The following is a 27,619-nucleotide window of genomic DNA, read 5'->3' as shown; positions in this document are numbered from 1 at the left end:
TGATGGCAATTTGCATATACTCCAGAATGTTATGAGTGATCAGATGAATTGCAATTAATTGCAAAGTCCCTCTGCCATGAAAATGAACTTAATCCCAAAAAAACCATTTCCACTGCATTTCAGCCCTGCCACAAAAGGACCAGCTGACATCATGTCAGTGATTCTCTTGTTAACACAGGTGAGAGTGTTGACGAGGACAAGGCTGGAGATCACTCCGTTATGCTGATTTAGTTATAATAACAGTCTGGAAGTTTTAAAAAGGAGTGTGGTGCTTGAAATCATTGTTCTTCCTCTGTTAACCATGGTTACCTGCAAGGAAACACGTGCCGTCATCATTGCTTTGCACAAAAAGGGCTTCACAGGCAAGGATATTTCTGCTAGTAAGATTGCACCCAAATCAACCATTTATCGGATCATCAAGAACTTCAAGGAGAGAGGTTCAATTGTTGTGAAGAAGGCTTCAGGGCGCCCAAGAAAGTCCAGCAAGCGCCAGGACCGTCTCCTAAAGTTGATTCAGCTGCGGGATCAGGGAACCACCAGTGCAGAGCTTGCTCAGGAATGGCAGCAGGCAGGTGTGAGTGCATCTGCACGCACAGTGAGGCGAAGACTTTTGGAGGATGGCCTGGTGTCAAGAAGGGCAGCGAGGAAGCCACTTCTCTCCAGGAAAAACATCACTGACAGACTGATATTCTGCAAAACGTACAGGGATTGGACTGCTGAGGACTGGGGTAAAGTCATTTTCTCTGATGAATCTCCTTTCCGATTGTTTGGGGCATCCGGAAAAAAGCTTGTCCGGAGAAGATAAGGTGAGCCCTACCATCAGTCCTGTGTCATGCCAACAGTAAAGCATACTGAGACCATTCATGCGTAGGGTTGATTCTCAGCCAAGGGAGTGGGCTCGCTCACAATTTTGCCTAAGAACACAGCCATGAATAAAGAATGGTACCAACACATCCTCAGAGAGCAACTTCTCCCATCCATCCAAGAACAGTTTGGTGACGAACAATGCCTTTTCCAGCATGATGGAGCACCTTGCCAAAAAAGGCAAAAGTGATAACTAAGTGGCTCGGGGAACAAAACATCGACGTTTTGGGTCCATGGAAACTCCCCAAACCTTAATCCCATTGAGAACTTGTGGTCAATCCTCAAGAGGCGGGTGGACAAACAAAAACCCACAAATTCTGACAAACTCCAAGCATTGATTATGCAAGAATGGGCTGCCATCAGTCAGGATGTGGCCCAGAAGTTAATTGACAGCATGCCAGGGCAGATCGCAGAGGTCTTGAAAAATAAGTATATTGACTCTTTGCATATACTTAATGTAATTGTCAATAAAAGCCTTTGACACTTATGGAATGCTAGTAATTATACTTCAGTATACCATAGTAACATCTGACAAAAATATCTAAAAACACTGAAGCCACAAACTTTGTGAAGACCAATACTTGTGTCATTCTCAAAAATGTTGACCACGACTGTATATACTCATTCAAGGGTTTTTCTTTATTTTTACTATTTTCCACATTGTAGAATAATAGTGAAGACATCAAAACTATGAAATAACACATATGGAATCATGTAGTAACCAAAAAAGTGTTAAACAAATCAAAATATATTTTATATTTGAGATTCTTCAAATAGCCTCCCTCTGCCTTGATGACAGCTTTGCGCAGACTTGCCATTCTCTCAACCAGCTTCACCTGGAATGCTTTTCCAACAGTCTTGAAGGAGTTCCCACATATGCTGAGCACTTGTTGGCTGGAAAACAAATGATGGTCCCACTAAGTGCAAACCAGATGGGGTGGCGTATCGCTGCAGAATGCGGTTGTAGCCATGCTGGTTAAGTGTGCCTTGAATTCCACATAAATCACAGTGTCACCAGCAAAGCACCCCCACACCACCTCCTCCATGCTTCACGGTGGGAACTACACATGCGGAGATCATCCGTTCACCTACTCTGTGTCTCACAAAGACACGGCGGTTTGAGCCATAAATCTCAAATTTGGACTCATCAGACCAAAAGGACAGATTTCCACCAGTCTAATGTCCATTGCTCATGTTTCTTGGCCCAAGCAAGTCTCTTCTTATTATTGGTGTCCTTTAGTAGTGGTTTCTTTGTGTGAATCAGGCCTTCATGGTCAAATTGCTGCAGTCTTCTCTGAACAGTTGATGTTGAGATGTGTCTGTTACTTGAACTCTGTGAAGCATTTATTTGGTCTGCAATTTCTGAGGCTGGTAACTCTAATGAACTTATCCTCTGTAGCAGAGGTAATTCTGGGTTTTCCTTTCCTGTGTTGGTCCTAATGAGAGCCAGTTTCATCATAGCACTTCATGGTTTTTGCGACTGCACTTGAAGAAACTTTAAAAGTTGTAGAAATGTTCCAGATTGACTGACCTTCATGTCTTAAAATAATGATGGAATGTCATTTCGCTTTGCTTATTTGAGCTGTTCTTGCCATAATATGGACTTGGTCTTTTACCAAATAGGGCTATCTGCTGTATACCCCCCTACCTTGTCACAACACAACTGATTGGCTCAAACGCATTAAGGAGGAAAGAAATTCCACAAATTAATTTTTAACAAGGCACACCTGTTAATTTAAATGCATTCCAGGTGACTACCTCATGAAGCTGGTTGAGAGAATGCCAAGAGTGTGCAAAGCTGTCATCAGGGTAAAGGGTGGCTACTTTGAAGAATCTCAAATATAAAATATATGTTGATTTGTTTAACACTTTTTTGGTTACTACATGATTCCATATGTGTTATTTCATAGTTTTGATGTCATCACTATTATTCTACAATGTAGAAAATAGTAAAAATAAAGAAAAACCCTTGAATCAGTAGGTGTGTCCAAACTTTTGACTGGTACTGTATGTGTATATTGGAAATGATGCAGACAATGACATTGATGGAAGCTACAATCTATCTGCAATATTAAAGCTGATCTACCCCCAATAATAATAATATATATATATATTTTTTTAAATACACATAACTGTGCTACTAGAGATCCTGGTTCAAATCCAGGCTCTGTAGTAGCCAGCCGCGACCGGGAGACCCATGGGGCGGCGCACAATTGGCCCAGCGTCGTCCAGGGTAGGAGAAGGAATGGCCGGCAGGGATGTAGCTCAGTTGGTAGAGCATGGCGTTTGCAACGCCAGGGTTGTGGGTTCGATTCCCACGGGGGGCCAGTATGAAAAATAAATAAATAATGTATGCACTCACTAACTGTAAGTCGCTCTAGATAAGAGCGTCCGCTAAATGACAAAAAAAAAAAGGATTTGTGTTCTTCTCTATAGACTGACTGACCTGGAAGTGTGGGCTGGACACACATCTGGATATCTGTTTGAAGAGCGGCTCCTGGATCTTGACGAACTGTGTCGGCTCGATCACGTCTAGGATCTCCTCCAGCTCCCCCAGGTACATCACCTGAAAACACACACAGTTAAAAACACACCTGAGCAGGACAACACATCACATCCTTACTATCCAGGTACCGTATCTAAACTCTCATTAACACTTCCCAACAGCAGCAGGTCAGTGCTCCAGCCCCAGGGAGGGCAACGGCCAGGGCTCTTACCTCTTTTTGACTGCAGGTTTTTGGCCAGAACTTCAGTAAGCCCCTGATGACCTGTGATGAGAGATGGTGGAAGTAGATTAATGAATGGAGACAGTGAGATATCCGATCCTGTTCATTTAAAGATCCTTCTGATTAGAGGATTGGTGTGACCATGGGGGGGCACTTACTGGTTCTGTTAACGCTGGGTCTTTCTCTAGGAACTGTACAATGCAATACGCCAGCTGGAAAAAGAGGTCACAATAAAGAAAGGAATATCAACACATTGTCAATCTTATGGTTGGAAAATGTGTAACACTAATTAGGATCAACTCACTGGACAGAAACGTACATTATTTGGGACACAGACTCAATCATGGAGAACATTATCAACACAATCATGATTGCACACCTGGACATACACACACACGCATACACACACTACCTGTGCGTGGAAGAGGGACAGACTCCTGACAGTGTGGAGGGGGATCAACACTTTGACCAGGAACTGTTTATGCTCTGCTTTGAGCGGCAGGGCGAAACCATTGATTATGCTGCGAGAGAGAGAGAGAGGAGAAAAGCAGAGCTAAGCCAGTAGGGCAAATTATACATGTCCATACAAAGAGGCCAGAATATACTAGAGGCTTTTACATGGGCCAACACAAATTACACAGGTACTGTAGCTACTTTATGCAAGGTAACCAACAGGCCTTAGCCTGGACTACAGTACTACAGTGCCCAGGGAGGATGAAGAAGTAAAACATGTTTTACTCCATTAAGACAGCGCCAGAGAACAAAGGCGTCAGAACTAACCACAGGTCAAACCAGAGTCACATACCTTCCCAAGATCTCCAGCAACTCAGCAACCCCGTTGAAGTGCTCAGTCTCATAAACAAAACTTTACGAGCGAGAGAGAGAATAAACTTTAGTGAAACATCCGTGAAAGTACCATGTCAATATGAGTACAGTCAGAATGAGGAGCGCCGTCTTACCGTAGAAAAATATTATTTATCTGTTTTCGTATAAAAGCCCTCAGCCCCAGGAATTTCCCATAGATTCTGTGTAAGACTGTTTTCAGGTAGTCTCTCTCCCGAGGGTCTTCACTGTCAAAGAGCTCCAAGAGCTACAGAGCAAGGGAGAAAGAGAACGAGAGATTCAACAACTACAAACTACTCAAACTTGTACAACACTAGTCTACATTTTTGAAGTGCATCTCTACAGCATCCCCAATGTAAAAAAAACATCACTCACCTGTAGAACGAATTTCTGGTCTATGTACTTTTTGGCAATGCTGGGCTGGAATTCCTGACTCTCCAAGAATCGTATGAAGAACTCATATACCAGCTATGACACAGAGAAAGATAAAGAGCGGTGGAGAGGTTAGGTGATGGATTCTTCATAAAACAAAGGTAAGGCTATGGAGAGACTGGAGCAGAGGACAGAGAATGGGAGGTCAATAGGTCACAGAGGGTCAAAGGTCACAGAGGCACAACGTGGTAGGGTCATTATTACCTTTAGTGGTAACCAGGGTTACAAGGCCAGGGGGAGGGGGGCTTATGACTGGGCGGGTAAATATAAAAAATGTGGTCAAGTGAATTTGGCTATTTTATAAAAGATAAATTAAATTAAAAGTTTTACCAGGAAGAATCTCCTTGAGATATTCATCTCATTTCTAAAGGAGTCCTGGGAGGCAGAGCAGCAGGTACACAGAAAAGGGGGTGAGAGACAGAGCACCTGACACTAGACCTGTAGCCATATCTTAACCATACTACACAAGGGACTCAGTCTCCAATAGAAGGCAGTACACACACACACACACACACACAAACTGATACATACGCACACAAACACCCATCAATTGTAGCGTCAGTGTTACCTGTAAGTGTGGCCATGAGGCCTCCAGTGTGGGTTCATCCTCCTCTGGGTCAAACTCATTACTGTCACTGGGCGGAAGGGTCCGGAATATGTTGTAAGACACCTGGGAGACAGGACAGAAAACAATAGACAATCAACTGACTTCACTGGAGATTAAGGCAGTGGACATGTGAGTTGCGTGAGTAATATGAAAATCAGCTTTATAGGCAACTCAGGCACTTCAACATGGATGTGAAACAGAAATGTTGATTAAGGTTCCTTGTTGATGTCAACTAAATATGATAAATACAAACTTAAATTGTCTGGAAGCGAGTATATTTATGACATGAGTGCGTGTTCTGTTTAGTGTGTTGTAGCCTCACCATTTTGACAACCTCCGGGTAAGCCTGTTCTGTCAGGTAGCCCCTGCTGACAGTGACATAGTCCACCAGCTCGTTGAGCGTGGAGCGCTTGTACTCCTTCATCTTCAGGTCAGACAGCGTGTCCATGAAATCAAACACAGTACAGCACTGCTGCAGCTTCTTCAGGAACAGCTCCGGCTGTTCCGGTGCCGGCACGTCTACACACACACAGGGAGAGAAAGAGATGTGAAGAGGACAACATTGCAAAAACAGAAGAGAAATCTGAACAGAGCCCTGAAACCAATAACAAAAGAAAGCTGGAGTAGAGATGGAGAGCGAGAGAATGAATGAGAAAGGATGAGGGAGAGAGAAAGGAGAAGATGTGACTTTTAAAAAGGCCTTTAATTGATCATTTGTTACACCACACAGCAACTAAACACTGTATACAAGAAGTCGAAGTTGCACATAAGCCATCAGTATTTATTCATAAATGGAATGGACAGTTGTGAGCCCAACATTCAGCTAAGTTATTTACATGCAAACCCCTGACGTTTCTGTCCAGGGTTCACAGTAGATTGAGGGTTACAGAGAGTTCAGAGCAGTTCCTGTGGGGAACACATTGCTAAAGTTCAGTCTCACTCTAATGCTGAATGCAGCCCTGATGTACCAATCGAACTAACTCAGTCTTCCATTATGTAAGACATAAGCTGCTATAAAAGGCAATGGACCAGTATCGTAAGTAAGCATTTCACTGTTAGTCAACAACTGTTGTTTACGAAGCATGTGACAAATAAAATTTGATTTGATAATCTCTGTGCCCACACGCATGCACGCGCCATTTGACCTTACAGGTCACTCATTATTGCAGAATGTGGCTCTAGTCAACATGTATAAGAGTGGCATCCACAGTAAACAGTGTAGCACAGGTAGGAGAACAAAGAACATACAAACCAGAGGAATGGGTATTTGTCCCAGAGATTGGGAAACTGATCAATAAAAATGTAATAATGTAAGAGCTTTCCATCAGAGACCAGTTTGCCCAAGAGCTTCAATCGAGGCTATATGTACTTGTACTTATATCTAGGTAGTCTAGTCTTGTGAGTCTCCTACATAGTGCATTAGAGTCTGTTCCTGCAGTTGAAACAGGTGGTATAAAACACACAGACAGTATTATTAAAAAAGTGACCTCATCACAGACCATCGCTAAGACACTAACTATATACCCTGTCTTCCTCAGCCAAGCATCTGTCAACATGACATTACACAGAGCAATATTTCAGCCAGCCAGTCAGGCAGCATGGGTAAGACAGAGCACAGGAGAGGCCAGGGTCACAGAACACTGTAAAAGTCAGACTTTTTTTATCAGTATTATTTCCTGAGAGTTGCTGGTTGAAAATACAAATCTACACAGGACTGTCTAAAATCAGCAGGTTTGCATGGATGCGGTAAAATGGTTAATAGACCAATAACAAAGAGAGTTCCAAACCTCTCTGCCAATAACAGCCAGTTTTCAGTTTCCCCCTCCCACTCCCGGACAGTCCTAGCAAAATTCTTGCTTGAAAAATAATTTTTTGCAAAAAGCTATTTTTGCCCATTTTAATGGAAATATATTACAGTAAGGTACTTAATTGTTACCCATAAATTATTTGACATTGATATAAAAATATGTTATGATAAATGTACTATATAACATATTGGATCAAAAAAATATATAAATAAATTACATGACCGTGTAGTTTACCAATAAAATGGTCCGATGGTGATGTGGATATACTCGGTATACATATCCCAAAATAAATAAATGATCTCACTTCAATAAATGTTAATAGAAAGTTAGCAAAAACAGATAAGATCTTGCTACTATGGAAAGGTACAGTGAGGGAAAAAAGTATTTGATCCCCTGCTGATTTTGTACGTTTGCCCACTGACAAAGAAATTATCAGTCTATAATTTTAATGGTAGGTTTATTTGAACAGTGAGACAGAATAACAATAAAAAAAATCCTGAAAAAACGCATGTCAAAAATGTTATAAATTGATTTGCATTTTAATGAGGGAAATAAGTATTGGTCAGCGCATGCTCGGAGTACACGTCCTGGTAATCCATCTGGCCCTGCGGTCTTGTGAATGACCTGCTTAAAAGTCTTACTCACATCGGCTACGGAGAGCGTGATCACATAGTCATCCGGAACAGCTGGTGCTCTCATGCATGCTTCAGTGTTGCTTGCCTCGAAGCGAGCATAGAAGTGGTTTAGCTCGTCTGGTAGGCTTGTGTCACTGGGCAGCTCACGGCTGTGCTTCCCTTTGTAGTCTGTAATAGTTTTCAAGCCCTGCCACATCCGACGAGCGTCAGAGCTGGTGTAGTACGATTAAATCTTAGTAACAACAAGATAACTAATGTAAAACATACTGTGTCCATAATAAGTATATATGTTACAGGTTGAGAACTTTTGTGAAAGAGCAGTTTGAAAGATATGGCACATAGAAGCAAACCGGATGGACATCATGAAAATGATAGGTTGAGGGTATAGGAAGTTCAGAAATCAGAGATCAAAAATAGAACTATTGTAAAATTGACTGTGTCCATAAAATGTATATAGTATGTATAAGCTGGAAGTAGAGGCCTAAGCGTTGTTGTTCACTAGTTTACTCCCATTAGGGGAGGGGTGGTGGTGTTGGAAAGGAAAATATATTTTAAAAAAGGATGTGTATATACACTACCGGTCAAAAGTTTTAGAACACCTACTCATTCAAGGGTTTTTCTGTAATTTTACTATTTTGTACATTGTAGAATAATAGTGAACATAACAAAACTATGAAATAACACATATGGAATCATGTAGTAACCAAAAAAAGTGTTAAACAAATCAAGATATATTTTATATTTGAGATTCTTCAAATGGCATTCCAGGTGAAAACCTCATGAAGCTGGTTGAGAGAATGCCAAGAGTGTGCAAAGCTGTCATCAAGGCAAAGGGTGGCTGATTTGAAGAAACTCAAATATAAATTATATTTTGATTTATTTAACACTTTTGGTTACTACATGATTCCATGTGTGTTATTTCATAGTTTTGATGTCTTCACTATTATTCTACAATGTAGAAAATAGTAAAAATAAAGAAAAACCCTTGAATAAGTAGGCGTTCTAAAACTTTTGACCGGTAGTGTATATCTATGTATGAAAAAAATTAATAATAGTGGGAAAAAAAGTATTTAGTCAGCCACCAATTGTGCATGTTCTCCCACTTCAAAAGACGAGAGAGGCCTGTAATTGTCATCATAGGTACACGTCAACTATGACAGACAAATTGAGAATTTATTTTCCAGAAAATCACACTGTAGGATTTTTTATGAATTTATTTGCAAATTATGGTGGAAAATACCTATTTGGTCACCTACAAACAAGCAAGATTTCTGGCTCTCACAGACCTGTAACTTCTTCTTTAAGAGGCTCCTCTGTCCTCCACTCGTTACCTGTATTAATGGCACCTGTTTGAACTTGTTATCAGTATAAAAGACACCAGTCCACAACCTCAAACAGTCACACTCCAAACTCCACTATGGCCAAGACCAAAGAGCTGTCAAAGGACACCAGATTCAGTCTTCCAGGCTGGGAAGACTGAATCTGCAATAGGTAAGCAGCTTGGTTTGAAGAAATCAACTGTGGGAGCAATTATTAGGAAATGGAAGACATACAAGACCACTGATAATCTCCCTCAATCTGGGGCTCCACGCAAGATCTCACCCCGTGGGGTCAAAATGATCACAAGAACGGTGAGCAAAAATCCCAGAACCACACGGGGGGACCTAGTGAATGACCTGCAGAGAGCTGGGACCAAAGTAACAAAGCCTACCATCAGTAACACACTACGCCGCCAGGGACTCAAATCCTGCAGTGCCAGACGTGTCCCCCTGCCTAAGCCAGTACATGTCCAGGCCCATCTGAAGTTTGCTAGAGTGCATTTGGATGATCCAGAAGAGGATTGGGAGAATGTCATATGGTCAGATGAAACCAAAATTGAACTTTTTGGTAAAAACTCAACTCGTCGTGTTTGGAGGACAAAGAATGCTGAGTTGCATCCAAAGAACACCATACCTACCGTGAAGCATGGGGGTGGAAACATCATGCTTTGGGGCTGTTATTCTGCAAAGGGACCAGGACGACTGATCCGTGTAAAGGAAAGAATGAATGGGGCCATGTATAGTGAGATTTTGAGTGAAAACCTCCTTCCATCAGCAAGGGCATTGAAGATGAAACGTGGCTGGGTCTTTCAGCATGACAATGATCCCAAACACACCACCCGGGCAACGAAGGAGTGGCTTCGTAAGAAGCATTTCAAGGTCCTGGAGTGGCCTAGCCAGTCTCCAGATCTCAACCCCATAGAAAATCTTTGGAGGGAGTTGAAAGTCTGTGTTGCCCAGCGACAGCCCCAAAACATCACTGCTCTAGAGGAGATCTGCATGGAGGAATGGGCCAAAATACCAGCAACAGTGTGTGAAAACCTTGTGAAGACTTACAGAAAACGTTTGACCTGTGTCATTGATAACAAAGTATTGAGAAACTTTTGTTATTGACCAAATACTTATTTTCCACCATAATTTGCAAATAAATTCATTAAAAATTCTACAATGTGATTTTCTGGATTATTTTTTCTCATTCTGTCTGTCATAGTTGACGTGTACCTATGATGAAAATTACAGGCCTCTCTCATCTTTTTAAGTGGGAGAACTTGCACAATTGGTGGCTGACTAAAAACATTTTTTCCCCACTGTATGCATCCACTAACTGTAAGTTGCTCTGGATAAGAGCGTCTGCTAAATGACTAAAATGTAAATGTAAAATGTGAAAACAATTGGTAACACACTAGGCCGTGAAGGACTGAAATCCTGCAGCGCCCGCAAGGTCCCCCTGCTCAAGAAAGCACATTTACAGGGTCGTCTGAAGTTTGCCAATGAACATCTGAATGATTCAGAGGATAACTGGGTGAAAGTGTTGTGGTCAGATGAGACCAAAATGGAGCTCTTTGGCATCAACTCAACTCGCCGTGTTTGGAGGAGGAGGAATGCTGCCTATGACCCCAAGAACACAATCCCCACCGTCAAACATGGAGGTGGAAACATTATGCTTTGGGGGTGTTTTTCTGCTAAGGGGACAGGACAACTTCACCGCATCAAAGGGACGATTAACGGGGCCATGTACCGTCAAATCTTGGGTGAGAACCTCCTTCCCTCAGCCAGGGCATTGAAAATGGGTCGTGGATGGGTATTCCAGCATGACAATGACCCAAAACACACGGCCAAGGCAACAAAGGAGTGTCTCAAGAAGAAGCACGTTAAGGTCCTGAAGTGGCCTAGCCAGTCTCCAGACCTTAATCCCATAGAAAATCTGTGGAGGGAGCTGAAGGTTCGAGTTGCCAAACGTCAGCCTCGATACCTTAATGACTTGGAGAAGATCTGCAAAGAGGAGTGGAACAAAATCCCTCCTGAGATGTGTGCAAACCTGGTGGCCAACTACAAGAAACGTCTGACCTCTGTGATTGCCGACAAGGGTTTTGCCACCAAGTACTAATTCATGTTTTGCAGAGGGGTCAAATACTTATTTCCCTCATTATAATGCAAATCAATTTCAAACATTTTTGACATGTGTTTTTCTGATTTTTTTGTTGTTGTTCTGTCTCTCACTGTTCAAATAAACCTAACATTAAAATTATAGACTGATCATGTCTTTGTCAGTGGGCAAATATACAAAATCAGCAGGGGATCAAATACTTTTTTCCCCTCACTGTATGTATGTATGTACAGTATCTCACAAAAGTGAGTACACCCCCCAATTTGGACATTTTCACTTAGGGGTGTACTCACTTCTGTTACCAGCAGTTTAGACATTAATAGCAGTGTGTTGAGTTATTTTGAGGGGACAGCAAATGTACACTGTTATACAAGCTGTACACTCACTACTTTACATTGTAGCAAAGTGTCATTTCTTCAGTGTTGTCACATGAAAATATATACTCAAATATTTACAAAATGTGAGGGGTTTACTCACTTTTGTGAGATATATACAGTGGGGAGAACAAGTATTTGATACACTACCGATTTTGCAGGTTTTCCTACTTACAAAGCATGTAGAGGTCTGTCATTTTTATCATAGGTACACTTCAACTGTGAGAGACGGAATCTAAAACAAAAATCCAGAAAATCACATTGTATGATTTTTAAGTAATTCATTTGCATTTTATTGCATGACATAAGTATTTGATCACCTACCAACCAGTAAGAATTCCGGCTCTCACAGACCTGTTAGTTTTTCTTTAAGAAGCCCTCCTGTTCTCCACTCATTACCTCTATTAACTGCACCTGTTTGAACTCGTTACCTGTATAAAAGACACCTGTCCACACACTCTATCAAACAGACTCCAACCTCTCCACAATGGCCAAGACCAGAGAGCTGTGTAAGGACATGGGATAAAATTGTAGACCTGCACAAGGCTGGGATGGTCTACAGGACAATAGGCAAGCAGCTTGGTGAGAAGGCAACAACTGCTGGCGCAATTATTAGAAAATGGAAGAAGTTGAAGATGACGGTCAATCACCCTCGGTCTGGGGCTCCATGCAAGATCTCACCTCGTGGGGCATCAATGATCATGAGAACGGTGAGGGATCAGCCCAGAACTACACGGCAGGACCTGGTCAATGACCTGAAGAGAGCTGGGACCAGTCTCAAAGAAAACCATTAGTAACACACTACGCCGTCATGGATTAAAATCCTGCAGCGCACGCAAGGTCCCCCTGCTCAAGCCAGCGCATGTCCAGGCCTGTCTGAAGTTTGCCAATGACCATCTGGATAATCCAGAGGAGGAATGGGAGAAGGTCATGTGGTCTGATGAGACAAAAATAGAGCTTTTTGGTCTAAACTCCACTCGCCATGTTTGGAGGAAGAAGAAGGAGGAGTACAACCCCAAGAACACCATCCCAACCGTGAAGCATGGAGGTGGAAACATGGGTCGTGGCTGGGTCTTCCAGCATGACAACGACACGAAACAAACAGCCAGGGCAACTAAGTAGTGGCTCCGTAAGAAGCATCTCAAGGTCCTGGAGTGGCCTAGCCAGTCTCCAGACCTGAACCCAATAGAAAATCTTTGGAGGGAGCTGAAAGTCCGTATTGCCCAGCGACAGCCCCGAAACCTGAAGGATCTGGAGAAGGTCTGTATGGAGGAGTGGGCTAAAATCCCTACTGCAGTGTGTGCAAACCTGGTCAAGACCTACAGGAAACGTATGATCTCTGTAATTGCAAACAAAGGTTTCTGTACCAAATATTAAGTTCTGCTTTTCTGATATATCAAATACTTATGTAATGTAATAAAATGCAAATGAATTACTTAAAAATCATACAATGTGATTTTCTGGATTTAAAAAAAAATTACAGACCTCTACATGCTTTGTAAGTAGGAAAACCTGCAAAATCGGCAGTGTATCAAATACTTGTTCTCCCCACTGTATATATATCTATATATATATATATTTGCGAAAAAATATATATGGGGGATTGGAAGTGATGCAGACAATTACATTGTTGGAAGTTACAATCTATCTGCAATATTAAAGCTGATCTACCCCCTAAATTTTTTTTTTTTTTTTTTTTTTTTTTTTTAATACACAGCAAAAGTCACTTTTTTTATCAGTGTTATTTCCTGACAGCTGCTGGTTGAAAATACAAATGTACATCATTTAGCAGACGCTCTTATCCAGAGCGACTTACAAATTGGTGATCTACACAGGACCTTCTAAAATCAGCAGGTTTGCATGGGTGGGAGTGTCGGCTTTCCACAGGGACATCAGCATGCGGTAAAATTGCTAATAGACGAATAACAAAGAGACTTCCAAACCTCTCTGCCAATAACAGCTAGTTTTCAGTTTCCCCCTCCCACTCCCGGACAGTCCTAGCAAAATACTTGCTTGAGAAATAATTTAGGTAAAAAGCTATTTTTGCCCATTTTAATGGAAATCTATTACAGTAAGGTACTTAACTGTTAGCCAGAAATGATTTGACATTGAAATAAAAACTGCAGCTTTGAGCATTTAAAAGGACAATAAAAAATAAAAAAAGATGCACATTAATGTTATAAACTTATCATTAGGGCATCAATTCAGGCAATTTATCTTGATATGGATATTTGTCCATATCGCCCAGCTCTACACATCCAAACACGTGTCTGACTCGGACTCTCTAGTCTCTCTTGACAGACGGGTTGCCTCTGACAATGTACCAATACACCAGCTTACACGTCTGTAGAAGTTCCGGCGTCAGTTGGGACAGAGTACGAGTCGAAAACGGGACGCGTGTCACCGGTGACGTTACTGCCATATACGCTTGTTGCCTTAGCTAGACATGAGCACAATTCCTGCCAATATTTTAAGCCCCGCCTACCCAAACTTGTGATTTGTTGGGAGAGTTGTTGGTCTGATGGGGGACCCTCCCCGGAACAATATTTTGTCCCCTTTTGAAATTTCCAAGAGAATCCGACATTCTCCTCAGGCCTAATGCTCTTGTTCCAATACCTATCCCTGTTTAAATCACAGATAGCTAGGACCGTCAGGGTGAGTGTGTGGTTAGTATAGTACAATGCCTCTCCTGTTCGGCCTGCCCCACCATGTGTGTGTGTGTCTCTCAGAGTGGAGGGGTCTACGTAAAAGTCTGTGGCTGCTGCTGGTGCCTGTCCCGTTCCTGGTTGGTTAATATAATTAGTGGACCAGTACAGCCTGTGATGGCCTTCCTCCATCCAGCCCCTGGGTATATAGGAGAGGAGTTTCATGTGAATGGCCTTAAAGAACGCTATTAATAGAGCAGATAATCACACAGGAGAGAGTAATCCCTCCAGGGAGAAGGAGAGCCCGGCCGGGCCCAGCACACGGCACAGAACCTCACACACACGCTCTTGTGATGTCATTATTCCAAGTCTTATTCATCAGTTGATGCGAGAAAGCCTCCTGGAATAGAGGCTAGCAAGCACAGCCCTGACGTAGTACACTACACACAACAGCACTGAACACATATCCGGAAAACTTCAGCGATCTTGCAGCTATTAACTTCGATAGAAAACTTAGCAAAGTAGATAGGATCTTGAAACCATGGAGAGAGAAACAGCTGTCCATCTACAAGAAAATGACCCTGATTCAATATGTTAACTGCGATATCTTTAGATAATTATTCATTGCTCTACCGAATCCAAGAGAATCCTTTCTGAAATCATGCAAGAAAATAATATTTGGAATGGCAAACCAGATGAAGTTAAAAGGCATATTTACAGTGCATTTGGAAAGTATTCAGACCCCTTCCCTTTATCCAAATGTTTATACATTACCTCCTTATTCTAAAATTGATTAAATAAAAAATCATCAATGTACACATGATACCCCATAATTACAAAGCGAAAATAGGTTTTTAGAATTTTTTGCAAGTGTATTAAAAATAAAAAACAGAAATACCTTATTTAAATAAGTATTCAAACCCTTTGCTATGAGACTCGAAATTGAGCACAGGTGCATCCTGTTTCCATTGACCATCCTTGAGATATTTCTACAAATTGATTGGAGTCCTCCTGTGGTAAATTCAATTGATTGGACATGATTTGGAAAGGCACACACCTGTCTATACAAGGTCCCACAGTTGAAAGCGCACGTCAGAGCAAAAACCAAGCCATGAGGTCGAAGGAATTGTCCGTAGAGCTCTGAGACAGGATTGTGTCGAGGCACAGATCTGGGGAAGGGTACCAAAAAATATCTGCAGCATTGAAGGTCCCCAAGAACACAGTGGCCTCCATCATTCTTAAATGGAAGAAGTTCTGAACCACCAAGACTATTCCTAGAACTGGCAGCCTGGCCAAACTGAGCAATCGGGGGAGAAGGGCCTTGGTCAGGGAGGTGACCAAGAACCCTATGGTCACCACTCTGACAGAGTTCCTCTGTGGGGATGGGAGAACCATCCAGAAGGACAACTCTCTCTGCAGCACTCTGCAGTAAAAGGCACATGACAGCCCGCTTGGAGTTTGCCAAACGGCACCTAAAGGACTCTCAGATCATGAGAAACAAGATTCTCTGGTCTAATGAAACCAAGATTGAACTCTTTGGCCTGAATGTCAAGCATCACGTCTGGAGAAAACCTGGCACCATCCCTACGGTGAAGCATGGTGGTGGCAGCATCATGCTGTGGGGATGTTTTTCAGCGGCAGGGACTGGGAGACCAGTCAGGATCGTGGGAAAGATGAACGGAGCAAAGTATCCTTGATGAAAACCTGCTCCAGAGCGCTCAGGACTTCAGACAGGGGCGAAGGTTCACCTTCCAACAGGACAACGACCCTAAGCACACAGCCAAGACAACACAGGAGTAGCTTCGGGACAAGTCTCCGAATGTCCTTGAGTGGCCCAGCCAGAGCCCGGACTTGAACCCAATCAAACATCTCTGGAGTAACCTGTAAATAGCTGTGCAGCGACGCTCTCCATCCAACCAGACAGAGCTTGAGAGGATCTGCAGAGAAGAATGGGAGAAACTCCGTAAATACAGATGTGCCAAGCTTGTAGCGTCATACCCAAGAAGACTCAAGGCTGTAATCACTGCCAAAGGTGCTTCAACAAAGCACTGAGTAAAGGGTCTGAATACTTATGTAAATGTGATATTTCAGTTTAATGTTTTAGCTAACATTTCTAAAAACATGTTTTTGCTTTGTCATTATGGGGTATTGTGTGTAGATTGATGAGGGGAAAAAAACATTTTAATCAATTTTAGAATAAGGCTGTAACGTAACAAAATGATGAAAAAGTCAAGGGGTCTGAATACTTTCCAAATGCACTGTATATAACGAACATGGGTTTGGAGGGTTAAAACTATTAAATATTAAGGCATTAAACCTTTCTTAAAGCCTCCATTATACCAATATTATATCTTAATCCAAACTGGTTTTCCAGCAGGCTACTAAGAGAGGCCCATCCTGTTTAAGAGTAGGCTCTTTGCCTTTTTACAGATTAAAACCGCACATTTTCGGTGTATTGACAAAGGATCCCTGTTTAAAGTATCCTCCTTTTTAAATGAAGCCATACAGAGTTGGCTACAATTTCAATTTCATCATCCAGAAAAGGCAGCTCAAATATTACAGCAAATAATATGGCTATAATATTTATGAAGGACATTGTAAACAAGGACAGTAAAATTGTCACAAAAGCAACAGTGTATGGAGGTGTATGCTTAATACAAAAGTATAACCAACTCATTACTGCTCTGCAACAAAATTGGAAGAGGCAATTAACGTAAAGAAGAAATGAAATAATGAGTCTGTCTGCCACCCATTAAAAAACAAATAGCTTAAAATGATTAGTATAAATCTAAGTCAAAAGGTTTGACAGCAATGCCACATAAGATTCAAGTCCGTTGGGAAACAGGTCTCTGATGTCCCAATACCTTGGCATCAGGTCTATAAACTGATATATAAAACAATCGACATCAATCTGTTCGTTTCAATTTAAGATATTAGATACAATAACTTGCTACAAAAATAATGCTCAATATATGGGGCATTGAACAGTCAGCTTTGTGCCGACTCTGCCATGAGGAAACAGACTCACTAGATCATCTTTTCTGGTACTGTTCATCGGTGGCTCGCTTTTGGAGTCAGGTCCAGGAGTGGTTGTTATGTCATAATATCAGGGTTCAGATGGACCTGCAAATTGTATTGTTAGGGGATCTGAAAAACCACGATCAGTCAATGGGAAATATCAATACGCTCTTAGGTAAAGTATCGGTAGAAATGTTACAAATAGGGAGGTTCAGGACCCTCGTAAGACATCACATTAAAATGGAGGGATGTATTGCATCCCTCCATTGGGTTAATCTGTGGACATCGGAGGGTTGGGGTTAAGATCAGAATGAATGGAGGATTGGCCGCAGTGGGTGAAAATCTAACACTTGCAGAAAGAGGAAATTAGGAATATATGTATAATTATTTAACTACATGTACCGTACATGTGAGCGAAAATAGCTGTAAGTAGCAGAAGTGTTGTTGTCCGTTAGTTTATTCCAATCAGGGGAGGGGTGGCAGGGTTAAAAATATATATAATAATACATTAAAAATAGCACTGAACAGGACAGCCCTATCCATAACAATAAAGCATACAGTGCCCATCCAGGAGTGAGCACACAGCTCAGCTGACCACAACAGTGCCACACATGACAGGGAGCACGGCCTAGAATGGCATGGAGCACACAGTCTTGGCCAGTACCATTGAGATACCAGCCCATCCCTGAGTTTATCACAATACTGAGTACATGTCCATGCCCAGCCCATGGCACACACCAACACAGTAAAGTCCAGGATTCCAATGTGTAATAAAGTATGTATAGTTTAGTAGTGGAAAATAGGTGAGAGTCCAACCCATCCCTGTCAGACTACCCTAGCGCAACCCTGGGCTACTGGGCCCAGATTCATACCACTGAAGATGACGCATTCAGCAGGTCTCAATCCCAATTTCCCCCCAGAGCAGCATTCAGCACCATGTAATCTAGCCTGATTCACTAACATTTATCTTAAAATCTTTAAAAAATGACATCTAAAATTCAGATGCCAATCCCAGAGCACAGCTAACCACATCACCCTGCCCAGCACCAGACTAGGTCAGCACAGAATAGTTCAGTCTAGCACACTGACAAGCCTCAGCACAGGGATGGGAGCATCATCATAGCTCCCTTGGCAGACTAAATAAAGACACTGCTGCTTAATTAATGTGGAGAAAGCTGAGCTTCTCAGAGAGAGAGTAGTTTAATGGCTCACCGCAGGAAATGTTCTAAGTTAATTTCATAATCACTTAAAGCCCTATGTGGGCTCAGAGACTCAGATTGCTGTGCAATGCTGCTCTACCACATGGTGATATGACATCAGTCATGATTGACACACCCATCTCAGCCCAATGTGTCTCAGTCCCCTTGCCCTGCCCAACAGTCACCTTTTTTACCTGACTGAAAAAGATGGGTTAAACAGAGACCTGCAGGCAGAGAAAGTCCAATCACAACGGCAGTAGCAACATTTGTAAGTACTGTAGCGAGTCCTCAGTAGTACTGTAACCGTACAGAGTCCTCAGTAGTACTGTACAGAGTACTCAACAGTACTGTACAGAGTACTCAGCAGTACTGTACTGTACAGAGTACTCAGCAGTACTGTACTGTACAGAGTACTCCGTAGTACTGTAACTGGTAGGCCATCCCTGAAAATGAACGACCAGCAGTGTTACAGTCAAGTGATGCTAAAGCTAACAGACACAATGAGTTGAAATTCACATGGAAGTAACGCAAATGAACACTTTGCCGAGCCCAGGTCTTAAGACTCAAACCAAGTACTTTGCTTTAGGACTTAATAAAAAACCCATCATCCGTGGAGTTTATTCAGAATGTAGCAGACTATTCTTAGTGGTCACCGTTTTTAGTGGAAACAGAAATCCAGGAAGTGAGTGTAGGTATAGAGTAACAATTATGTCCCTCAGAGCAGCCGACACACACACTCACACAAAGTCTGCTGCTTGCTTGTCTAAGGGGAAAACCCCGGCCACACTATACACGCTGGCTGGCTTGGGTTACGGTTGCAGGCGAGAGTGAGCGGCTCCAACAGATGGGCTCAGCAGGTGACCAGGCCAACACCGTGCCAGAGACTGAAGGCCGATATGTATGATATGTACTGTATGTATACACAGGGAGGCAGACCATCACATCAACACTGCCACACAGAGGGAGAACCACACATAGTCTCCATTGTCTCTGAGCTGTAGATTAGACAACAAACCAGGTAATGGTTGGTCAGTCTGGTCTAGCAGAAACGCAACCTACTCTGGACCACACATCCCGCTTTGCAACAGGGATTCAATTCCTACCTGAGCCCTTCCTGTTTGTGTTCCCATCATCTCTACATTGAGACTTTTATATAATTTGTTTTAAAGGAATTTAAAAAGTCAACCAATATTCAGTCAACCAATACGCTATACAATTGAATGACACCATGAAAGAAGTTGACACATTATTTTCTGTTATCTCTATGTGTTCTGATATGGCAGCTTCAAGAAGCCTTATTATGAGTTACACTGCCATGTACTGTCAATCATTGACAAATATAATCACCCTACGCTAACTTTGCTCTCCACTATAGTAACAAGGCCGATAGAGATCATATAAGTCATTTTAACTTTGGCCATTGAAAGCATCCCAGGCATTGTAAAGCTACTGTCACCTCTTGGTAGCAGAGAATCTCTCTTGTGCCTCATTTCAAAGGCAGTGTGGGTAATCTGGGGCTGTCCACACAAAGGCACACAGGGTCAGGTTAGAGGGCCAGCAGCAGCGTGCTCAGGTGAATCACATTGCAAGCATTCCACCAGCCATAGCCACCACACTACGCCCTTAACAAGCACAACTCTGAAATCACCTGCAAGCAGCGGCACAGACCATGACAACACAGTCAGTCTGCTGCCTGCTGTAACACCTGCCTGGCTACCACAACATCCTCTGGCAGACAGACAGCCAACAGGAGGAATGCTGCTGTATGGCAAACAGAGAAGCTACTGCACTGCTCATCCACAGTAATACACATCTCTACACCAGCATTCCTTAGCGAGATGCTTGCTGCACCGGCAGCTCCACCCTTATCCTACATCTCACTTCAAAGCTCAGTCAAACCCTCTTTCCATGTCCCCCTGCCATTACCACTCCATCTCCACAGTCCATTTATATACTCTCCACTCAGCCCCACAGACAGACATACCAGCACAGCCAGCCAAGCCTTAGAGAGGGCCCCTAGCAGTTTAACGATAACACTCCCCCACCCCCAGCAGAATCACGGACACTCACTCTCAGGTTTCAGTCCCTCTGTAGAGTCCACCAGCCAAAAAAAAAAGTTTGTTGGGGCAAAATTATTCAAATCATGATGGTGTGAAAAATAGTAGTTTGTTGTAGTGGGCACACTCCCCGGTGCTGCTGGTTTGGAGCGAGTGGGACTGGAAATCTGTAAAGAGACAACTTGTGGATCAGGTTACCCCTGAGGGGAGGGCGTAGGGGGGAGAGGTAGCGTTGGGGGGGCCAGGAACCACCAGACAGAGGGGCTGGCAGAAGCTCTATGGCCGGTGCTGTTCCCCCTAACTCCCCTTTCACCATGTCCCTGTCTTCATTCTATTTCTGCTCCCCTCTTTTTTTAAATTCTGCTCACGAGGTCAGAGACAGCGATCTGTCTTCCGTACTGCACAGAGAGGTGGTCCTAAAACAGGCATCTCGCCAGCTCACTTCCTTAACGTAGGCATCACTCCACCTTGAAGACTCCGGTAAACAGAGGAAATATAGGGATTCTCCACTCCACCTAGTAGATGTGGAAGGAAGGGAAAGGGTTTGCCATGACCTGGCCAAGTGTTGGAAAATCCTCTTCGTCCTCCTCTTCCTCCCTCTGCCATGGAACATTAGGACACTAATCCTTTCTTCAGGCTCCATGCCAGGCTCATCACTACTCCCTCTTTCTCGCTGTCACTCTCACCATCCCTCTAACTTCCTGTGGAGGCTCTTAAAGAGCTACCGCAACAAATCTCTTGACTTGCACACTGAGGGAGACATCCACGCAGGCCTGGAACAACTACCTGAAACAACATTTAGGAATAAAAAGACTGCCTTGTTGGGACCATGGGCTCTGAACTGCAGCCTAGCAAACTAAGAATGTTTATTTCTATTGTCTTTGTTGATATGGGGTGAAAATCTGTCCCCTTTCCAATTTCAAGAAACAAACTGAATCAACATAGGAGGCTCAGATCTAGTTACAGGAAAACCATATTATTTCCCTGGCTGTGACTTGCAGGCGAAGTCTGATAGGCCGCCCTCCCCGTCTCTTCACTCTCACTGACTGCGTAAATGGAGTGCTCCTCCTTAGGGGTCAAAGGTCAGTCAGTCAGTCGATGATTGAGGGTGTGTGGTGGCGCAGCATGGAGGGACGAGGCAGCGCCAGTCGCCACCACCTGGTTGGATAGAATAAGTGCAGCTCACCTAACACCAAGCCACAACACCTCAGTCAGCCAACAGCTACTTCCTCCTATTGTCTACATGGTCCCAGACCCGACTACAATATTTTGAAAATGCATCCTTCCTTCCTCTACTCCTTGTAAGTATTCCAAGTGTGCACAGATCCAACACGAATGGATAGGTGATATCAGAAGGGTTTCAAATGCTTTCATCAATCCAGTCATGTCAGATCTGTGATCACTTCACAGGAAGGAGGATGGTAGATACCATTTCAATGTATTAAGGCTCTGCGTTTCACTGTGGTGATGTGCTTGTTAGAGCGATGCACAGGCATGCATTTTAAGCCCGAACACCTACCCATGCCTGCAACGTTCAGGCCCTACCCAGGCCCGATTGCTTCTACCAAATTTAAGGCCCAGCCCTGCCCGAAATCAGAAATAACTTCCTCAGTTAGTAAATCCATTTGCTGCTCCTCCTCTCTGTCAATCACTCCCTGCGCTCTGCTCATGACGGCTCTGTGTATCCATAGCAACGGCTCCGCTTGGGCTGCTCTGCTCAACAAAGAGACATGAGACAGCAGTTAGCTGTTAGCTACTTTTCGTCACTCTAAACTCTGACAAAACTCAAGGAACATTATTATTTTCTGTGACATAATCTCTCCGGTCTTATATTTGACGATGTTGAAGCACTTCTGACACCATGTTATGATCTTAAACTGATATGACTGTACAGCGCAACACAGCACACACAAATGGCTGAGCTTCAAAATGTTAGTAATCAATTTAGTGATACCCGAGCCCTACCCGTACTGTAGTTATTGATGAAAAAAACAGAGCTCTAATGCTTGTCCCCTTAATAAATAATATAGGAGATTACAGGTAAAAAGCTGTCACTAACATGGAATCACATTTTAAAAGGCACTTACAAAGATGACAATCTTTAGGTTTAACCATTTAAAATCATGGTGGCCAATATGATGAGAAAATCACAGTATATCAGATCTGCACCTTTTATTATGCAGGTGTTTATATAAGAACATGGATGTTAAATAGTGCACACAGGGCACAGTCATGCTGCCCAACCCCATCATCCTCACTGGGGCCTGAATGCAGAGCAGAGTCAAACACACATCCAGAACATAGAGCGTGACTGGGCTTAGTATCATTCTGACTAACTACAGGACGTCAACAGGAGACAGCAACTCACCTCGTCCTGAGAGAGGAGAGGAAGAACAGGACATAAGCTGAGCGGACTACTGCACCCTGCTTGCCCAGAGCTCTGCTGTGTTCTGCTCTGCAGCTGCACTGGCTGATAATGGTGACTATGTGACTTACCCACAGCCAGGCAAACAAACTAAAGAGTGGCCCTGAGTGGAGAAGAGAGTGAAGTGATGCCACGCCCAAGAGGACACACGTGTGGCAGACACACCTTCAGGAGGGGGGGACACACCCTGGCTGAGGAGGTTGAGGCGGGGGAGGCAGGCTGGGCTCAGGTTCCTGTCAGGCTGCATTCCGCCCGTCACTCTCTAGTCTCAACCTCTCAGTATAGAGCCAGGCATGCAGGAGAGGAGGACTGACCCCACCTGTGAATTAGCAGCAGGCTGCCTCCCTGTCTGGGCATGCAGTTCACATACAACCAGCAGCATACATAAACACTGGCGTATACGCTACAATAGAGCAGGGATGCAAACTGGTGACGGTCCAAAAAGGTGACATTTTTTCTGCATAAAATTTGTATATTTTCAGAGAATAACAAGTGCATAATACATATTTGAATAATGTCAATACTCCTTTAAGGTTTATCATGACATGATAAATCTCAGTCTCCCCAGACAGAGTTAGGATTTTCTTATTTTCTTGTTGAGGACATACATTTTCCAGTGGGTTTAATGAAGCACTGCAAGGTGAAGGTCAAGGACTAGGCCTACCCATCTGCTAAATTAATTATTATCCAACATTAAGCACAACTCAGTCTCCTCTTAGTAGAATCTGACCTGTCAGTATACCTCACACACAACTCATAACTCATTCTTTTTAAGACAATTATTTTATTTTGAAGCTCAAAATAAACAGTAACAGGTTTTCACTCACATATTTAGCCTACACTCACTCATTAGCAGCCACCTTCTCCTAGGCTAAGTTTTCCTTTGCTCTCTCAGCCAGTGGAACAGGAACAGTGACAGTGGGAGAGCACCAGACAAGAGTCAATATAATACATATAACAGAAACAGGTTATCACTCACATGTCTAGCCTACACTCACCTACACCTATTGTCCACATTTTAGCCTTCTTCCTTTTTGTCTTGACTAACACTTCTTGTGCTCTTTTTCTTTTTTGTTTAGCTGTGTGCCTCAGTCTGGCCTGCTTCTCCTCCTCCACTGCAGTCTTCCTGGTCTGCAGGGCACTGGATGTTGGCTGGCAACCATACTCCCCCCTCTTCATCAGGTTCTCCTGTCTCTAAGATTTGTCCTTCATTCCTGTAGTGTGGATGTTCTTAGAGTCCCTTGTCAACCTTGCTCAACTTGACGTCATCTTTCTGGAACATCTGTAAGGCAGTCAGACTCCTGGACCTGAGGATATATTTGGTGGTCTGAATTGCATTGAAGGTAGCCATGTTCATGTTGGTGCTCTTCTGGTCTATGATTTCTCCCATCACATTAAACGAAAACTACACCATAGGACCATGGAAGATTGAGGGAGACCCTAGTACAATCTGGTTCAGGCCCCACCACTTGACCATGTTGTCCTCACCATCCTTGTAAGGGGGAAGGGTGGAGTCCACATTAAACTTCACTACTTCCAGTGGGAGATCAAATTTGGGTGGCATATCATCCCCACAAGCCGCTTCAGCAGGATGCCAGTCTGTGAATGGCCTCTCACCACTGGGTCCTGAGCAGAGAGCGATTGCAGGGTCCTGCTGTCCAGGGGCAGTTTCTTCTGCATGTAGGCTGCAGTTGACATGTATGCGGTCTTCACCGTGTCAAGAAACTGCTGCACAATCTGGAAAACATTATGACAAAATAGATAGTAAATGAAAACAGACCCAGAGAAAAAGTGTTTCATGTTTAATTTCTCATTATTGTTATACATTTACTAACCGGGTGTCCTGGATTTTCTGCCTTAAATTTCTCAGACACAGGTCCAACATTTAAATCTATGGAAGGCAGCATCTTGTCAATGAAGTCCATCTCCATGAGCTTCTTGGGTGTGGTGTGGAGATGCTCAGCCTGAGGAAGCACGCCGTGAAAATGGTGATCACTTCAAGCTGCTTGTCATGCAGCTTGTGGACAAGGGTTTGGCTGCCCTGTGAATTAATTATGGCATGTTATTGTAAAATTCTACTCCATCTATTTGATGACCACACAGAGAGATGGTTTGAAGTTAAGGGCAAATGCTCTGCTTAGAAGTCATTCCAACTGATGAGTCCCAGAGAGGGTAGGCCTAGTATATCCATTTGTTTAACCATTAGGAATTTAGAATTCACTTAAAATGTGAAAATACGCACCTGGGAAACCATAACGTACTCCTTCAACATGGGAAGCACACCAAGGTTCACATTGAGTTGGAGGTCTGTAGCGCGGCTCTCGAACCAGATCTTCTTCACCACCATGTTGCAATGAAACATGTGCCTCCACAACCATGGAGGCCTACTTACAGAACATTGGACCTGGTAGCCTGTCAACCTGTGACCGACCAAGTTTCTCCAAAACAACATCTGATACAGTACCTTCACTGATTTGTAAACTCTGACCATGGGACAATCAACCGAGCCCAGCTGTGTATCTCCAGCATTATGACATTAGTCAACACTAACCTTACATGGCCTTTCAATAGACAAATCAAACTAACTAGCAAAATCCTGACTTCCCCTACCCTCCATACCATCTACCTCCATACCATCTACCTCCATACTACCACTGGTGCCGTGTCCCTGTGCCATCTCCTTCTCCCCACAAACCAAAGTGACAACTATCCCTGGCAGTGCATTAGTTTAGTGGGGCACATTGAGCACCTCATTGGATAAAATAGACATTAAAGCAGATTTATATTATTTAGCCTTTATTTAACTAGACAGGTCATGAAAGCCAGTGGAACAGATACAAATGTAAACACAGACAACCCACCACTCTCTTCAAACACACACCTGGCAGTTATTTGGGGATTAAGGTCAATCCAAGGTCAGTAGCCTACAGCGTCTCTTCCCTCTCCCACACACATACAAACACACGAACACAAATAGATTGAGTTGTTTTAATTAAATATTTTTGCACTTTCCTGGCCATGCAAATGGCTCAAAAATGTTAATACACTATGTACCACAATGTGAGATGGCATGTAAGATTCCACTATATAAATGTAAATCACACAAAATAAGCGGTAGGAAACATTTACAACAAATCGATTACTATAAACTTTCATACTAACATCATCAATCTGAGGTAAAAAGGATGTGTAATTCCCCCAAATCGATGTGTTCAAAACGTGAGCTTGTGTAATGTAGTAACACATATTATCCATATTATGCTCATGTTCTCAAACGATTTACTATGTATTTTGATGATCGCATTATTGACATTTAGTTTAAATTGATTTGATTACTGCTGTTTTTTTGTAGAACGCATAGCGTTCATTGTTTGTCGCGTCACCTAACATCCTACTGTTATGCACAATGTAACCAGGTACTCTAGAAAGAGTTCCCATTGTGACTACGCAGCAGCCCGTGCATTCGCCCTCTCTACAAAGACAGGAACAGGCGGGAACTTGACAGCCCACCGTTCCGCTCTGTGGACAACGAATCCCATTGTTTAGGGAGGAGACACAAGCATCCCGTCACTGTATCCAGTATCTCTGGTGGTAATCACACAGGGAGAAGATCTGTTCGCGCCTCTCCTTTATAGCTCAATGGGTGATACACTGCATCTGCACACTTTGTGAGCCCCCACCACAATTTTCTTTTTACGGATCTACACAATTCATGTGGATGACCTATTTTGACATCAAAACAGCAAATATCGTCAAAAAGTGACGAGTTTGCATCCCTGATAGAGGGACTGAGATAAACATACGCTTGCTCACACACTCATTATTTCATTCATTCACTGGGCATTGGCTCATGAAGAGAGTTGCAAAGAGAAGGGATGAGCAAGAATAAGGATAGATGACATCTCTCTGCTCTCTTCCGAACATGCTGGTATCAGCATTCACTACTAAACACACTCCCACATCACACCACTCACAGGTTAGCATGACGGTTAGATGGAGGGTTAGGGATAGAGACTACGTGGGAAGATTTGAGGTATTCATAATTAAACACTTACCCTTGAGTAGAGGCAGGGGCGTGAGCTCGATGGGTTTGCCCTGAGACCGGAATTGGGATGAACTCTGCGACCGCTTTTGCTTGGCCTTCCTGACAGACTTCCGTGAAAATCCGTCCACTTTGTCCACAGATGGAGGTGTGGTGGCTGCCGAGGACATAGCCCTGCTGTAGGAGGGGAGATAACGACAAGTTTTAAGTCTCTGCTTAACATCTAGCAACACATAAAAAAAACAAGACAGTGGGCATGTGCATGTACACTACATGACCAAAAGTATGTGGACACCTGCTCGTCGAACATCTCATTCCAAAATCAAGGGCATTAATATAGAGTTGGTCCCCTCCTTTGCTGCTATAACATCCACTCTTCTGGGAGGGCATTACACTAGATGTTGGAACATTGCTGCGGGGACTTGCTTCCCTTCAGCCACAAAAGCATTAGTGAGGTCGGGCACTGATGTTGGGCGATTAGGCCTGACTCTCAGTCGGCGTTCCAATTCATCCCAAAG

General features: G+C 43.2%; 1 protein-coding gene across 1 annotated transcript in view; it reads right to left on the bottom strand.

Moving 5' to 3' along the window:
- Window positions 1-27,619, bottom strand: part of LOC311146118 (serine/threonine-protein phosphatase 2A 56 kDa regulatory subunit epsilon isoform-like) — a 43,226-nt gene that overhangs the window by 9,142 nt on the left and 6,465 nt on the right. Inside the window, exons 2-11 of the mRNA XM_084182589.1 lie at window positions 27,115-27,278; window positions 5,795-5,991; window positions 5,434-5,535; window positions 4,809-4,901; window positions 4,550-4,680; window positions 4,396-4,455; window positions 4,003-4,111; window positions 3,749-3,802; window positions 3,582-3,632; window positions 3,311-3,430 (exon numbers count right to left, since the gene is read on the bottom strand). Coding sequence (XP_084038715.1) covers window positions 3,311-3,430; window positions 3,582-3,632; window positions 3,749-3,802; window positions 4,003-4,111; window positions 4,396-4,455; window positions 4,550-4,680; window positions 4,809-4,901; window positions 5,434-5,535; window positions 5,795-5,991; window positions 27,115-27,271 — 1,074 coding nt within the window. The 5' untranslated portion in view covers window positions 27,272-27,278. The remainder of the gene's footprint in view (window positions 1-3,310; window positions 3,431-3,581; window positions 3,633-3,748; window positions 3,803-4,002; window positions 4,112-4,395; window positions 4,456-4,549; window positions 4,681-4,808; window positions 4,902-5,433; window positions 5,536-5,794; window positions 5,992-27,114; window positions 27,279-27,619) is intronic.

This window comes from Coregonus lavaretus, assembly GCF_964263955.1.
Source record: "Coregonus lavaretus genome assembly, chromosome: 18".
In the NCBI taxonomy this organism is placed as follows: Eukaryota; Metazoa; Chordata; class Actinopteri; order Salmoniformes; family Salmonidae; genus Coregonus; species Coregonus lavaretus.
This window is presented reverse-complemented; position numbering and strand designations above follow the sequence as displayed.